The sequence below is a fragment of the Onychomys torridus genome, chromosome 7 (genome assembly GCF_903995425.1).
Source record: "Onychomys torridus chromosome 7, mOncTor1.1, whole genome shotgun sequence".
Taxonomy (NCBI): domain Eukaryota; kingdom Metazoa; phylum Chordata; class Mammalia; order Rodentia; family Cricetidae; genus Onychomys; species Onychomys torridus.
Window position 1 is genome coordinate 82777464 of NC_050449.1, and position 17732 is coordinate 82795195.

A 17732-nucleotide genomic window follows, 5' to 3' on the forward strand; every position below is an offset into this window, starting at 1 on the left:
GAGACGCCAGCCACCAGAGCTATACTCTGAGCCACCACCTTGATCTGATTTATTGCCCCATGTGCTTTTGTTGGAAAGAGAAAGGACAGCCCAAAGTCTACAGGTGAGCTAGTGTTGCCTACCACAGAGAAACATATACATACATATATGTGTGTGTATATATATATATATATATATATATATATATACTGTACATGTATATTGCGGCTGTATTCACAATAGCTAGGACATGAAACCAGCAGGTGAATGCATAAAGAAAACAAGGCACAAAAAAAAAAAAAAAGAAAGAAAGAAAAGGAAAGGCATATAACACATGTGGAACTTTATGTGGTCATAAAGAAAAATAAAATAATGACATTTACAAGAAAACAGATGGAACTGAGGATCACTGCATTAAATGAAATAAGCCAGAATCAGACAAATACTGCACGTTTTCTCATCTGTGGAATCTAGATTTAAGATCACATACATGTGCGTTTGTTTCTCTGTGTGTGTGTGTGTGTCAGTTATGAAGCCAAAAGAGGATCACAAGAGAGGAAGATGAAATCCTAGGGAACTGGAGGGAAAGTGGGTGATGGATACATATAATAAAAGAGCACAAAGACAGACTGTCTGGGGGAAGGAGGAGAAACAGCCTGAAGGTGTCAGGGCAGGGGGCACGGAAGGACAGGAGGAAGGGGATATATGAGAACAAAGGATAATAATGGTGTGTATGAAGGAAACTTGACATAGGCTACAAGATGGATGAACCCTGAGGGTGCCGTGCTAAACAAACACCAAGTCACTCCACATGAGCTGCCTGGTGCAAAATTCACAGATGTGGGAAGCAGCACAGATGTGTGTCAGCAGCTGGAGGAGGAAGGATTTACAGAGTTTCCATCTGAAGCCCCCAGGGAGGAATGGTAATGTTGGCTGCACATTACAAATAGACTGGATGCCTCCAAACAAGGCATCGAATAATGGTTCACTGGGAGGGCAGTGGGAGGGCTCAACAGGTGAAGGCACATGTAAATTCAATCCTGAAACCCACGTGGTAGAGGGAGAGAATGGGTTCCTGAAAGCTGTCCTCCACAAATGTGTGTGTGTGTGTGTGTGTGTGTGTGTGTGTACATAAACAAACCTTTGTTTAAAAAATGATTGATGGTGCTAGGGAGCTGGCTCAGTCACTAAAGTCCCTGCCACGCTGGCATAAGGACCTGAGTTCAGATCCCTAGAACCCAAGTAAAAAGTTAGGCATGGTGGGACATGCCTGTAATCCCAGCCTTGGGCGAAAGGGTGAAGACAAGAGGATCTTTGGTGTTCATTGGCAATCCATCCTAATTGAATTCATGAGCTCGGGTTCAATGAAGGACCTTGTCTGAAAACTTAAAGGTGGAGAGTAATCAAGGAAAGACCCCCATATGCAGAAACATACAAGTGCACATTTGCCTGCACACACCACATACATATACAACATTACACATAAAAAAAAAAAGATTTACATGGTAACTTTTATCTTCCTATATAGCTTACCACGGTAAAAATAAAAGGGACCTGTGGTTTGCATAACATGGAAGAAAATCATAAATCAGGCTATAGCCACCACCTCACACCTAGAAGGGCCTTGTCCACACTCTGATGGTCCCAAATATCCAAGGTAGACTTGTTCCAATGCAGAATGCACTTCTGTATGGGCATCTGGGACCTGTGTGGTTCTCGGACAAAGCGCTAGGCAGAATACTGTCAACTCTTGTGGCAGAGGAAGCAGGCTTCAGGTGCTGCCACTGCCTGCTGGCCAGTGTCCCCTACCCACTACTGACCTGTGATTCTGTTGCAGATTGCATCCCTGCTCAAGGACAATGAGCGCATCCAGTCCACCCAGATTGTCACCCCCAATGATGAGGACAGTGACATCAAGAAAATTAAGAAGGTCTGTACCCTCCCTGGCTGGCAGTGTCTACCTGCCACCCCACATATCCTTATGGCATGCCACTCACCCAGTCCCCTCAGTTCCAGAGACGGAACCAGAAGCCACTCGCCTCTTGACACCTGTCATGCCATACTTTTTGATTGTCTCTGTGAGTGAAAGTGATCTAGCCCCATTTTATAGAGACAAGGGAGAGGAAGGAAGAGATGGGGTCAGGACCAAGGTCTAGGGAGTCTCCTTTGAGAGTTTTCCTCCAGAACAGTGCAGCAGCCTCACCAAGGCTCCTCAGGCATCTTTCCATCATGGCTTCTTTGCTTGTCATCTACCTCCCCGACTTCTCTCTCTCTCTCTCTCTCTCTCTCTCTCTCTCTCTCTCTCTCTCTCTCTCTCTCTCACACACACACACACACACACACACACACACACACACACACCTCACAACTGCATACTCCCCAGCAGGGCTCAGCAGGGAGCAGGCCTTCAAAGGCCCCACAGTCGGCCCCTGCTTTGGTTCTAACAGAGTTCCCAAGGGGAAAGACATTTGACAAAGTGCCAAGAACCTACCCAAGAACCAGGGTAGTAACAATACTATGGGCCACCCTATAGTGCCACAGGCCAGGGAAGGGGCCTGGCTATGTTTTCATCTTGCCAGACAACTCAAGACAAGAGGGCTGGTTCACCCTGAAGACAACAAATGAAACAAGATCTTCTTTGTCTGGTTTGCAGGAAGGACCCCATGCCACACAGACCAGAAACTGCAAACATATCCCACAGGCCAAGACCTGCCCTCCCCGATGCATATGGCTTTCAGCCCATGTATATTTTCCCATTTATATTTGTTGCTAGTGCTTTAAGAGCTAAACACTTCACGCAGAAATCTGGATTATCTGCTTTCTCAAAAATAGAAATTGCAGCATTCATTAGCCACTTTCTACGTGCCAGATGCTATTCTGGGAGCTTGATGCAGATTAAGTGGCTCCTCAGTAAAAGCCTCTGAGTATTGATCATTGTCTCCCTCTCATATCTGGGGAAGCTGAGACACAGAGAGGCCAGGTAACATGTTGAAGCTGACACGGCTAAGTACCTGCAGGGAGACATTCAAATCCTGGCACAGTTCTCAAGCCCATGCTCCCAGGTACATGAGCATGTGGCCTCCTGGAGAAGCCAGAGGTCTAACAGCCTGGGCCATGTCCTATACAGAGTTAGCAATGTCAACCACAGGCAGAAGAGGTTGTCCTCTCCCATTCCCAAGCCAGCCACATGGGTAGACAGGAGCTGTCAGGTCCACATAGGCAAACAGGAAGATCTGACACCAGGTCCCCCCAAGGCAGGGACAGCTGGCTTTGCTACGGCCCCTGAACATCTCTGCCCACCCCTCAACTCAGGGCAGCCCTTTCTGCTTGCAGCATTTGATAGGGGCTGGCTGAAATCCACCCCCATATCTGTTTCTTAGGGATTTAAAGACCCCCTCCCTTCCTTACAAATGCCTCCCCGTCCTTAGAGGTGAGTCTGCACTGGGGGCTGGTTTGTTGTCCACAGTCAGTGCCCGTCAGTATAGACTCCTGTATGCTGGCCCCAGTTCTGTGCCCTCCCTGTGCAGATCATGAGCTTGACCACATCCCAGGAGCCCAAAGAGTGCAGAAGGTAGGTGACCCTGGATTAGAAACCTGTGCAGCTGAGGACAACTGTGTGTGTGTGTGTGTGTGTGTGTGTGTGTGTGTGTGTGTGTGTGTACCTGTGTCTTTATGTGTGTGTATTTATGTATTGTCTTAGGGTTTCTGCTGCTAAGTTGAAACACCATGACCAAAGCAACTGGGGGTGGGGGTGCGTTTATCTGGCTTGCACTGAGGGAGCAAAGGCAGGAACATAAACAGGGCAGGAACCTGGAGGCAGGAGCTGATGCAGAGGCCATAGAGGAGTGCTGTTTCTGGCTTGCCCCCCATGGTTGCTCAGTCTGCTTTCTTATAGCATCTAGGACCACCAGCCCAGGGGTGGTACAACCCACAAAGGGCTGGGCCCTCCCACATCAATCACTAATTAAGGAAATGTCCTACAGGCTTGCCTACAGCCTGGTCTTTTTTTTTTTTTTTTCCTTTCTTTTTTGAAATCTTTTTCCTTATTAAGAAATTTTCTACTCATTCCACATACCATCCACAGATCCCCTGTCCTCCCACCCCCCAGCCCTCTTTCCCAAGCCACCCCACATCCCCACATCCCCTAAATCCAGGTCTCCCATGGGGAGTCAGCAGAACCCAGCACACTGAGCCTAGGCAAGTCCAAGCCCCTTCCCACTGCACCAAGGCTGTGCAAGGTATCACACCACAGGCACCAGATTCCCAGAATACAGCCCGATCTTATGGAGACATTTTCTCATTTGTGGCCCTCTTCTTTGATGACTCTAGCTATGTGAAGATGACATAACACTAGCCAGTACATGTGTGTGTGTATTTGTATCTGTGTCTTCATGCCTGTTTGTGTGAGTATATCTGTGTACATCTGTGTGTCCTTATGTGTCTATGTGTATTGGCCATGTGTCTGTGTGTAAATGTCTCTGTGTGTATATATCTCTGTGTGATTATGTCTGTGTAGGTGTGCGTGTGGCTATGTGTATGTGTATGTATGTATTGGCATGTATCTGTGTGTGTTTCTGTTTCTGTGTGTATGTGTGTTGCATGTGTAGTATGTATGTTTATGTGTGTCTGTGTTCTCTATATGTGTTTCTGTGTGTGTATCTGTGTGTGTGTGTGTCTATGCACATGCGTGAGTGAAGACCCTTTCCCAAGCTCCTGCCACTTGTCAGAGGCCACTTCTCTCAGCCACCTTCAAGGCCACTGAACAAGTGCCCGGCTCATTTCCCTGCTGAGTTGGGAGAGGCTCCCGCCTGGCACTGGGGCTCAGAAGCCACTGAAGAGCTGGAGATGAGCAGATTTGCCATGTTCTGTTCAATTTGATAATTACCCTCTCCAGACAAGCTTTAATTGAAACCTCTGGGCTCTCTGAAGAGTCATTAGACAAGACGCAACCATGCCCAAACACAGCCTAGCAACCCTTCTCCTCACGCTGGCCCTGGGTGGAAACTTTCGGCCCACTTTCCCTCCTCTCCGCTCTTCCAAAGCAATCAGGGAACTTGTTAAAATGCAGCGGGCTGGGGCAGGCCCTAGAGTCCATACCCTGATTGCTCCCTATTTCACAGATAGGGCAATTGTCTCAGAGGGTCCAAAGAGCATACTCAGCATCTTACAGGCAGCAGAGCCTGCTCTGCATCTCAGCTCTTCTTCCCTGAGCTCACAGCACCAGGGTTGACTGACCTCTGCTCCCTGCCCGTGAGTTGCTCACAGTTCACAAAAACAAGAGTAATTGATACTAACCTAAATCTCCCCCACTGGTCTTAACCAGGTACAGAGCTTCCTTCGGGGCTGGCTGTGCCGGCGGAAGTGGAAGACCGTCATCCAGGACTACATCCGGTCTCCCCATGCCGACAGCATGCGCAAGAGGAACCAGGTGGTGTTCAGCATGCTGGAGGCTGAGGCCGAGTACGTGCAGCAACTGCACATCCTTGTCAATAACTTTCTGCGCCCACTACGCATGGCTGCCAGCTCCAAGAAGCCTCCCATCACACACGATGATGTCAGCAGCATCTTCCTGAACAGGTAAGCAGGACAGACAGCAAAGGTGGGAAGGAGGCCTGGAAGAATTGGTCAACAAACATATGCTGAGCTGAATCCTGTCGCAAACCCACATCTGTTTCCCACCAAGTACAGCTGAGGAATCCGAGGCCCAGAGAGGAAGGAAATAATCCAAGGTCATATGGCATGGGAATATAAACTGGGGCCTATACAGTCTAAATGTAAAGCCTTTTGACACTGGTAAGACAGTTATCAATGACAGTTTTGGCCACACAGCTTTGAGGAGGTTGTTACTGACATCTGATAGGCAAAGGGTATGGATACTTCTAAACAGTCTATAATGCACAGAAACTGTTCCACCCAAAATACCAACATTACCATGGTTGAGAAACTCTACTTTCTATATTTAAGAATTAAAAATAGTCTTCATCTATTTCAGATGGCTATAACAAAGTACCTGAAGCTGAGTATTTTATTGTTTAATGGTTGGAAATACAGCTCAGATGGAGCACATTTGCCTAGTATATGGGAGACCCTCGATTATATCCCCAGCACTGAAGAGGAAAAAAAAAAGAAAGAAAGAAAAGAAAAGACAGCTTATTTGCCCTCATGTTTTGGAAGTTTAAGAGTTTACTTTGACTTCTGGGAGTCTCTTGTAGGAAGAGACTCTGGACAGAAGCACCTGAAATAGAGGCATCACCCAGCAAATGAGGAAGCAAGCGAGGAAGGAGGGGCCCACCTCATTCTTCCAGCATCCCACTCTTTCCAGAACCAGCCCACTCCTGTTTGTAAGACCCTGCCCTCAGTGCAAAGCCCTCACCAACGCCTTCCAGAGCATGCCCATGATGCAGTCAGTCCCTCTAGGCCACACCTCTCAGACGGTCCACTTTCCCATACCACCAGAGAGTTTCCTCAGGAACAAACCACAGCTCCAATGAGGCCCCCAGATGTTAGCTGAGGCATGCTGTTTATCTTAGTGCCATCCCAGTGACCTGGAGGCCAGGTTCAGATTTCAGTTCTCAACGGCCAGAGCTCTGCTGCGGACTGTGCCACCCCTCACCTTATGGAAACAGTCCCTTTGCCATGTGCAGGCTCTCAGCCCTCTTGCAGGGTTGACAGCCCTTCAGAAGATGAGCTGCATGCTGCTCTTCATCAGCCTCTTTCTAAAAGGACTTTTCTTAGGAGATGATTTGATTATACTTTCCCGGTGGGTGACAAAATTTTGTAAACTAGATAAAAGCACTAAAAAGAGAAGACACAGAAATAGCCTGTTGCTCCCAGATGGGTCTCACCAGGAGTAAGGTGGCTCCCTTGTGCTACTGTGGGTTCCCAAAACGTGTTTCCTTTTCAAATTTTCATTCTGTTATTTTGCTAACAAATCAGGCCCTCATCTGGGTTCTCTGCATGGACACTTGGGACATGGGTCACTTTCTCTGTATCTGCCACTTCGCCAAACGAATGTGGCAAGTCTTAGAGGCTTATGGGACACCATGAAGAGATGGGAGAGGCATCAAGGTGTGGGTCTGATGCCCAGGTGGGAGAGTAGGCTGAAGCGGCCAAAAGTTGGGGGGTGGAGCGAGACTGGTACAGTGGATGTAATGGGGCATTAGAACGGCAGAGGGTGGGGCAGAGAAGCAGATGCAGGCAGCCAGAAGGAAGTAGCTTCTGGCCTCCTGAGACCTTTGAGGAGCTGAATCAGAGCGCTCGCTGGGGACAAGGCAACAGTCATAATTTGTCATATTTGTATTTTCCTAACAGGTCAGGCCATGATTGTAAACTTTTGGTAACTGTTTAACATTATCACTAAGAGATAATTTTGCCTTTTTGCTTTTATTTGTCTTTCCATGGTTTTATTGTACTGTGGTGTTTTGTTTTCTTTCTCTTTTGGGGTGGGGTTCAGGGAGAGGGGGGGCAAGGTGTCAGGACCTCACTGTGTAGCCCTGGCTGGGCTCAAATTTTGAACTCTTTGAACTGACAGAGATCTGGCTGCCTCTGCCTAAAGTGTTGGATTAAAGGTGTGGGCCACTTCTCAAGCTTCATTAGAATTTTTATAACCTGAAATTTTTGGTTGAATGTTCATACTATAGGCAAGGTGTGGTGGCACATACCTGTAACCCAAGCATTCAAAATCGGTTGGGCTGTATCGTAGAGACCATGTCTGAGAGATATAGAGCTTGTGTAAAGCATTTAGCTAAGCATGTCCCAAGGGCTCATAATAACATGCCCTGGAAGAAATCAGCTTCATATCTGTGTTAGGAGCATTCCCGTTATAAAACCAACCTTATTTTTATATGAAAACCAAGCAAAGATACCATGAGAAAAGAAAACCACAGACCAGTATCTCTCATGAGTGTGGATGCAAAGTATCAAATTGAACCCAGTGGTGTAGGAAAGGAATAACATAGACTAAGTAGGACTCGTTTCAGGAATGCAAACTTCATTTGATATTGAAAATTAATCAGTATAATTTACTGTATTGCCTCGGTATAACTGTCCCTCAGTAATCCTGAGGGATTGGTTCCAGGACCTCTGCAGACAGCAAAAACTGCAGATACCCAGCCCTTTATGTGAAGTAGCCTAGAATGTGCATCTAACCCTCACAGCCTCCTGTATGTTTAAATCATTACTGGATCACTTATAATAACCGGAACCATGAGAATGTTATGCAAATAGTTATTATGATACAATATTTAGGAACAATGATAAGAAAGTCTGTACATATTCATTACAGACACAATTTTTAAAGACTTACTTACTTTATGTGTCTGGGTGTGCTTCCTATATGTGTATCTGTGTATCATGTATGTGCAGTGCCATAGGAGGTCAGAAGAGGGTGTCAGATCCCCTAGAACTGGAGTTATGAATGGTTTGTTAGCCACCGTACAGGTACTGAAAACTAAATCTGGACCCTCTGCAAGAGCAGCAGGTGCTCTTAACCACTAAGTGACCTTTCCAGCCCCTACAAACCCAGGGGTTTTTTCCCTAGCATTTTTGATGTGTATGTGGTTGAATCTGTGGGTGTGGGACCAGGAGGTATGGAGAGCCAAATGTGCATTAAGGAGGAAGACCCATGGTCCTATTGGTGTATACACGTCTGCTGCACTTGGCTTCTTCTCTCTCCTTACTTCACCTTTTTCAAACAAGAGCTAATGCCTACCTTGTGTTCACCCTCCTAGAAACATGACCCACTAAGGACAGCAACATCTTCCCTGTCTTAAGCTTGATGCTCCCTGTGAGCAGAACAGTCAGATTGAAAACAAGCCAGGTGGAGTGGGGCACACCTTTAGTACCAGCACCCAAGAGGCAAAGGCAGGTGGATCTCTGTGAGTTTGAGGCCAGTCTGGTCTACAGAGTGAGTTCCAAGACAGCCTGACCTACCCTGTCTCAACAAAACCAACCAACCAACCAACAAAACTAAACAAAAATAGCTGGAATTCTTTTCTAGTCCCCTAGCATAACCCAACCCAGAGCCCTGCACAGTTGAGTGTTATGGGCAGATCACCCGCTAAGGGAGTGCTCTGTGGGACCTGCCTGACTCAGGCTCCTTGTTCAGACCTTGTGCTTTCTGGTCCTCAGGGATGCCCCCAGGAGGCTGGGTTAGGACTGAGAGCAGTGTTAGAAAGTGTTCAAAGATGCACGACCAGGAACATGGGCCGGGATTTTAGCCTAGTCCTGTTTTACGTTAAGGCTTGTGCTTTCTCAGGCCACCTTGTGAAATTGCAGAGGTGCCTAAAGCGAGGCTCCTCTCCTTTACTCCACTCTCCTGGTGAGTATAGATCACAGCACGGGGCTCCAAATATCCCCTCCATCTGAAGTCTCTCCCTCTATGTGAGTCCCACCCTCCCCTACTGTAAGTGCCTTGGGGACAGGTTCCAGAACCTGATCCTGCCTGCCTTCCACCTCAACCATGGGGCCGAGGGCTGGGAACCACGTGTGAGGAGCGAGGCTGCCTGCTTGTTTACCGGAGAGCATGTCTGCACACAGTGACGCCCAGCAACCTTGCTTGTAAGAGGAAATGGACAACCACGTTAGAAACCTGATGTCAATTTGGTGACTCAGTTTACTGACACTCCTTTGAAGGGTCCTGGAGACGAAAGAGACCTCTCTCCAGGTTGGCAGTGTCATGGAGGGTGTTAATTGCATGCATGTCATACCTCAGAAAGATCCTTCCTTAAGCAGCTGCGGCAGGCTCTGAGTGGCTAGGATGGTCTATCTATAGAATCGAGCAGTTTCCTTCTAGTAAAATCCGTGCCCGGATTGTGGAAGCCACAATAGTGCTAAGAGGATCCTCTACTAGAGTGACGGGGGGTGGGGGGGGGGGGGGGGGGGGGGGGGGTGTATCCTGATGATCACTCAGATGATTGACAGTGACTGACTGCCTGAAGCCCTGGTTTGTGCCAATGAGTAACTCCGTGGAGAAAAGAAATGCCCTAATCCATTTGTCATGTCTGAATGACTAGTGGGCACCAAAGCCACCATAACTAGCAGAGTGGACAGGCCTATGTCTGCCCAACTCTGGCCCCACACTGTCTACTTTGGACTGGCCTTGGTCATGCCTCCTTCCTGGTCACTGAAGGAGGAGGCAGGTAAGCAGGTCTCCTATGAACTGCTTTTCTGTCTTCATTGGTTTCCTTGGATGGTATGTCCCTCACCATTCCCTGGACCTCTTGCTACCTATTGGTTGATCTATCCCTCTGTAGACTCCTAGAGTGCCTCTGCTGCCAGAGCCTTCACTACATTTAAACAGTCATTTCTGTATGTGTGAGTATGTGCATGTGTGTGAGAGGCCAAAGGTCAACACTAGGGGTCTCCTTCAATTTCTCTCCATTTTATTTTGGAACAAGGTCTCTCTCTACACCTAGATCTCACCGATTTGGCTACTCATTGGCAAGCACCAAGGATCCTCTTGTCTGCTTTCCCAGAGCTGGACTTGTAGTATTATATCACCATGCTCCATTTTCCATGTGGGTGCTGGAGATCTGAACCAGATCATCGTATTTATGAAACAAGTGCCTGACCCATTGACACCCCACAAGCCCAAACAATGATTTGGTGTCTAGAATCTTCACCGAGGGTGAAGACAGGATCATAGCTACATACTGCATAATTCCTGGGATACCGTTCATATAGGGCCAGCAAAATTTACCAGCAAAGGGCTAGATATGAGGTTTTTTTATTTTACAGTGGAAGGCAGGAGAAGGAAGAGGAGGTTAATGAAGGGACAAATCTGAGCAAAATACAATGACACATAAAATATCATTGCATTAGTCACTAAAAATTAATTAATAAAAGAATAAATATTTTAGAGTTTGTGGATCATGCATTCCCCAGGGCAACTAAGCAGTAATAGAGACATAAACACATGGGACAGTTCTGTCCCTGTTAATTTTATTTATACACACTAAAATATGAACTTTGTATAATTTTCACATATCACAAAATATCATTTTGAGGCTTTCCCCCAATCATTGGAGATGTAAAACAAACAAACAAAAAAAACCAGATATAGTGGCACATACCTATAATGCCAGCCCTGAGGAGGCCAAGGCAGGAGGCTTCAGAGTTTGAGGCCAGTCTGGGGTACATGGTGAACTCCAGACCATCCTTGAGTACAGAGTGAGAGTCTGCCTCAAAACAATAATCTCAAGAAAGTGAAAATCATCGAAGATGGGGTGCATCATGTTTGGCCCACAGGCCACACAGCTGCTGGGCTCTGACACAGAGTGGGCTGTGAATGGCACCCACTGGAATTGGGCAGCCAGCAGCTCCATCTCTGACTTTATTACTGCTAGCCCTGGATGTGGAGTGACCAGGGTCTGGTCTGGCACCTGACCATGTGTTGACAGAGCTGTGCACACGACTCACAGCTTTCCGCCTTCAAAGGAGTATGTGCACTTAGAAAATCTTATTGTAGAGTCTCCTTAGAGAATCACAATAAGCTTAGCATTTTAAAAGAATCAATCATTTTTACTTAAACTGACAGAACTGAATAAAATCAATCATTTTTACCTAAACTGAAAGAGCTGAATAAAATGGAAAGCTTTCCAATTATTCTTATAAAAAATGATTTAAAAAAAAAAAAAGCATACTTGGGACCAGAGTTGGTGGTTAGGAGCACTTCTTGCTCTTGCAGAAGACCCACATTGAGTCCCCAGGACCCACGTGATGACTCACAACCACCCATAAGCCCAGTTTCAGGGATCCAATGCCCTCTTCTGACTCCATGGGCACAAGGCATGCATGGGATACACAGGCATATGAGAGCAAAACCTCCATACACATAAAGTAAATAAATCTAAAGGAATTTTAAAGTACACTTGCATGTGTATAGTACTACACTCTCTCCCCTCCCACCCCCTCTTCCCTCCTCTTACTCCCCTTCTCCCAACCAGAAATGTCAATACGTACCAGGAGAACAGCCTATGCAAGAACAGAGGCAAGAAAAACTTGAGTACAGTGGACGGAAATAAAAGCAGAGTGGCAGAAGCAAAGTGAGAAAGAAGGATGGATCCGTATGACAGATGGGGGTGGGGGGTGGGGGTTTCACACGGCGGGGCGGCGGGGATGGGAGAGGCAGTGCAGGCCAAGCTAAGGCCACTCCAGATAATCAGCTCAGATGTTCAAGATTGCTGCGTTAAGAGAGAAGGAGAGCTGGGGACAGAAGTGGAAGCAGGGGGCCAGTGAGGAATCCACCAGCAATCATCTGGCAGAGATGATGGAGAGGTGGGTGCTATTGAGAGCAGAGCGTGGAGTCTACAACAGGATGGGTTAGGTGGAGGGACTGAGAAGCTGGCTAGCTGGAGCTGCCATTCAGTCAGAAGGGAAGCTGAGGGTGGAGGAGTAGCTGTGTTGGGTAAGTTAGAGGTCATAGTCGATGGGAACATGATAGTGAGTCCAGAGTCCGGGTAGTTTTTAATCTGTGGAGATTAATCCCGGGAGAGAGGGAGGGAGGGAGGGAGGGAGGGAGGGAGAGGAGGGGAGGGGAGGGTACCAGTGTCCAGATTAGAAAGATTCCCTATCAGAAATGTCCTTTCACCAAAAATATTCTCCAAATTTAATGTAGTCCTAATCATAGTATAACCTAACAAAATGATTTTAAAGCTCACTTGAACAATGAAAGACACACACACACCCTACCTTCAATTAAAATATGTTATAAAGAGGAGGAGAAGATGGCTGGGTGGGTAAATTAGTTGCTGCACAAGCATGAAAACTGGAATTCAGATCCTCAGCACCCACACAAATGCTGGGTGGGTGCAGTGGTCCATCTGTCATCAGCCAAGCAAGCTATCTAGCTAGACAAATAATCTTTGAGTTCAGTGAGAGACCCTGCCCCCATAAATTCAGTGGTGAGCAACTGAGGAAGACATCTAACATCAACTTGTCTTCACACCCATGCAAGCATGAATGCACACTTGCACACACTACGTACACACAAAGGTTGATAGGAGTGGGTGGTTGGATAGATGATAGATAGATGGATGGATGGGTGGGTGGGTGGGTGGATGGATGGATGGATGGATGGATGGATGGATGGATGGAGAGTGAGAGAGAGAGAATATGAAGGTGGTAGTATAATGTGATGAAAACATCTAAGACCAGAATCAGCCAGCAGGTCATCAGATCAAAAAGAAAGTCTAGACTCGGCCTGAATAATGTGTGTGAATTTAGTCAAAACCACTGGTACCCTAATTTGAATTGGGCAACTGGCACACCAAACAAAAAGGAAGGTCTCATTCTTCTCATATTACACCAAAGCAAGTTCTGGTTAACTATTTTCACATAAAATAAACTGCAGGTGAATCTGGATGTGGTGTAGGAGTTGGGAAAGACCTGGTGTCCAAGGTTGAGTCAGAAAGAAAATCGTGAACCTCCCATAATAAAATGGAAGCCACATCATCACGCCTGATAAATCTGAAGTGAATAATGAGGTACACACATGTCAAACCTGTGTTTGAGAGAATTGTTTCAATATCCTGAGAGAAATAGTGAATGAGCATCACTAGGAAGTTCCCAGAATGGAGGCAAACGGCCAATGTGCATGGAAAATGTTTAACAAATGTACTAATCACGTGGGTGCCTGTGTGTGACTGTGGGTACACGCATGTGCAGGTAGAGGACAACTCTGGGGTCTGCCTGTCCTCTCCTCCTACCTTGATTGGGGCAGGGTCTCCTAGTTGTTTACTGCCATGGATATCTGTGTCTGTCTCCCCACAGGAGTGCTGGATTGCAGGCGTATGCTACCACATCCAGCTTATTTGGGTTCTAAGAATCCAAACTCGGGTCACTACAGTTTTTCAGAAAGCACTTTATCCACAGAGCCAGCTCTGCAGACCAACAGTGGACTTTTTTTTTTTTTAAGTATATGAAGTCAAGATGAAACCACTGATTTTTTTTTTCTTAGAGGGTGGGAAACAATGGTGATTTCTGGCTTGTAAGGTTAGGGTGAAGTTCTCAGAGTCCACACTTTTAGGAGGGATGACTTGTTTTCTGCAGTGTGTTCCTGCCACTGTGCTGAGTAGAAGTGACTGTTCACGATGCAAGGCTTGTGAGCACCCTTCACAGAGAATATCCATCAAACAACACAGTTTATATCTCTCTCATTTTGGTAATTCTTACGGAATTTCAAACTTTATTATGTTATGATGATCTCTGACCAGTGACCTTTGATATTATGACTTCATTGTTTGGGGTGCCATGAACCTTAAGGTGATGCATTTGATATGAAAAATGCCATGTATGTTCTGGCTGCTCCACCAGCTGGCCATTATTCCATCTCTCTGGCCTCCCTATCCCCAGAGATAACAACTGAAATTGGAACTATAACTCTACAGCGGTCCCTGAGTGTGTGAGTGAAGCATAGTCTAAGCATCCAATTTTGAATCAAAAGCAAAAACATCTCTCAGTGAGAAAAGCATGCTGAGAGTGGAGTGGCTTGAGAGCCAAGCTGTGAAGTTAACCAAGTTGTGAAGGCAAAGGAAAGGCCTTGAAGGGAATTAAAAGTGCTACTTCAGGGCTGGGGAGATGGCTGGGTGGTTAAGTATTCCTTCAGCTCTTGCAAAGGACCCAAGTTTAATTCCCAGCGCCTACCTAAGGTGGTTCCCAACTGCCTGTAGATCTTCTAGCTCCAGGGAATCCTATGCCTCTGGCCTCCTCAAGTGCCTGCACTGATGGCCACATACCCACACTCATCACTTAAAATAATAAAAATAAATATTTTTATTAAAAAGAACGAAAGTGCTGGTCCAGTAAACACACAAATGCTAAGGAAGCTAGCAGTCCTATAACTGTTAGAGAGACGATCTGAGCAGTCCAGAGGGAAGCTTAAAAAAAAAAAAAAAAAGGCATTGCCTGAGGCTATGACCTAATCCAGAGTGATGCTTCAGCTCTCAACTCTGGGAAAGCTGAGAGGTGAGAAGCTGTAGAAAGTAATCAGTCCTCCAACATGCATGCAAGGGGAAGCATCGGGTGCTGATGGGAAGCTGCAGTAAGTTGTCCAGATTCCAGGAGAAGGATCAGAGCTAACCCATGAAGGCAGCTGCATTTCACAGCCAATCCTCCAAAGAGCCAGACAGAATGGGCAACTCCATGGAAGACTGTCACATCTTCCTGGCTTCAGAGCTTCAACGAATGAGCTGTCTCGTTAAGGGCTTAGACGTGGGGTCTAAGCCAGCAGTCACTTAAAGTTCAGATTTGCCAAGAACCTGAACCTCCTTCACCTGTGCTCTGTGAATGGAGCCAGGCACATCTACCTATGGACATCCATTGTTGAGACCTAATGCTAAGGGAACACAAAGATTCCTTCCAAAATAGTACCAGTGATTGACAGTGCACCTGGCCACCCCAGAGCTCTGATGGAGACCTACAAAGCCAACATTTATCTCATGCCTGCTAACATGACAATCTGCTCTGCAGCTGGTGCCCCAGGGAGGAATATCAACTTTCAATCTGGTTGTCTAAATAATACATTTTTGTAAGGCTGCCACAGGGTGAAGATTCTTCTGCAGGAACTAGTCAAACTTAATTCAAGAGCTTCTGGAAAACACACACCATGGTAGATGGCAGGAAGAGCATCCATGAATTCATGGGAAAGGACAAGATATTGCTGTTAACAGGAGTTTGGGAGGGGATGGTTCGAACTCTTACAGGGAACTTGGAGGCGCCCAAGACTTCCATAGAGGGAGTCACCACCCATGCATGTGGTGGGCACAGCAAAGAACCTGGATCACAAGTGGAGTCTGAAGACAAGACTGAAGGGCTTGCAATCTCGGGATATAAGCATAGAAGGTGACATCTTCCAGGAGCTTCCACCCACAAAGACCCTGTGATACTCTAACACACTAGTTCTCAACCTTCAGGTTGAGACCCCTTTTCTGTTGAATGGCTCTTTCCCAGGAGTCACTTAAGATCATCAGAAAACACAGATATTTACATTACAATTCATAACAGTAGCAAAATTACAGTTATGAAGTAGTGACAAAAATAATTTTATACCCCACTCCTGGTAATAATAATAATAATAATAATAATAATAATAATAATAATAATTTTATGATTGGGGTCACCACAACATGAGGAACTGTATTTAAGGGTCACAGCATTAGGAAGGTTGAGAACCACTGCTCTAACATGACAAAGGATTTAGACCACCACAAAAACTTGGCTGGTAGCAGCAGCAAGGTCTAAGATTCTAAGTTTGGAAGCATTCTCCTGGACATAAAATATGGAACTGAGAACGCCTGTCCTGCAAAGGAGGGGTCAGTGGATCTGGGAAACTTCACTGTTGTCTTGTTTTAAGAAGTCACCACAGCCACCCCAACCATCAGCAGCCACCTCGTTAGTGATGGTCAATGTTGCTGCAAAACCCTCCACCAAGATTGGCTTGCTGAAGGTTCAGGCCACTATCTTTCAGCAAGGAAACATTTCTCAGAGTGTGTGGATTTTTAAGGCATCATACTTGAGCTAGGGAGATGGCTCGGTGGACAAGAACACTTGTTACATAAGCATGAGGACCTGAGTTCAAATCCATAGCACTCTGTTAAAAAGCTGACATTGCTGCACCTGCCTTTAACCCCAATGCTGTAGGGAGCAGACTCAAAAGGATTGCTAAAGCTTGCTGGCTGCCAGCCCAGCTTCAGGCTCAGTGAGAGACCCTGCCTCAAAGGAATAAGACATAAAGCAGGACATTCTCCTATGGCCTCCACACACATGCACATGGGCTCATGCCCTGACACACACAGGTGTGCACCATACATACACACACAGACATCGCATTACTGCACATTTAGACTAAAGAATAGTGGAAATAGAACTTGTAACAAACATTGAGGTTGGAAAACAATGTCCTGACTGGATTAATTAGCTTGTTTGTTTTGCTGTATGGTGTTGATTCACCCCTTGCAATGCCTTTAAGCTGCTTTTACCATGCTTTTTGTGATGTTCCTGGTTTGTTGTTACACTGGCCTGTGCAGTATTGGGATCTAAGTAGCTTCCCTTCCTCTCAGGCACATGTCTGGGTGTCTGGTGTATGTCTTCTGGCTGCCTGAAGTGGCTTCCCAGGGACTCTGGCTGCAGCAGCACCCAGTGCCATATGACAGGATGTAGATACAAGGCTCCCTCAAGAAACTTGAAAGTCTCCAGCCATCCTGCCATCCACTGCAGACCAGGTTTCTTTTTTTTTTTCCTATGCATTCTTATGCACCCCAGGCTAGTCTCTTGGTATCCAATTGAAAACCAATGTTCTTAACCTGATTTGAGGGTTAAGTAGACATTAGATGGAAGCCTGTAGGTGGAGCTTTTCCTCAGCCTGGCTCCCCAGTAAATGGCATGGAGACTTATTATTAATTATAAATGTTTAGCTGATAGCTTAGGCTTGTTACTAACTAGCTCTTACAACTTAAATTAACCCATATTTCTTATCTACCTTCTACCCTGCCTGTGTCTGTGCCCTGCACAGGACCTTTCAGACCTGCTCAGGGCCCTTGTCCATGGGCCCTGCTCAACACCCACTGCTGCTCACTGATCCCTCCACCTCTTCCCCTGATCAGGTAGTGTTGACAAAGCAAGACCCCTCAGATCACAAATTGCTAGGAGGGAGAACACATCCAAGCAGAGAACAGAGCCTAGAAAATAGGAAAAAAAAAAAAAAAAAAAAAACCGATAAGAACATTTCAGAAAGGGGGAAAGACGGACCTTGTGCT

General features: G+C 46.3%; 1 protein-coding gene across 1 annotated transcript in view; it reads left to right on the forward strand.

Annotated features, from left to right (window-relative positions):
- Nucleotides 1–17732, forward strand: part of Rasgrf1 (Ras protein specific guanine nucleotide releasing factor 1) — a 107308-nt gene that overhangs the window by 33028 nt on the left and 56548 nt on the right. Inside the window, exons 4-5 of the mRNA XM_036192133.1 lie at nucleotides 1817–1909; nucleotides 5303–5556. Coding sequence (XP_036048026.1) covers nucleotides 1817–1909; nucleotides 5303–5556 — 347 coding nt within the window. The remainder of the gene's footprint in view (nucleotides 1–1816; nucleotides 1910–5302; nucleotides 5557–17732) is intronic.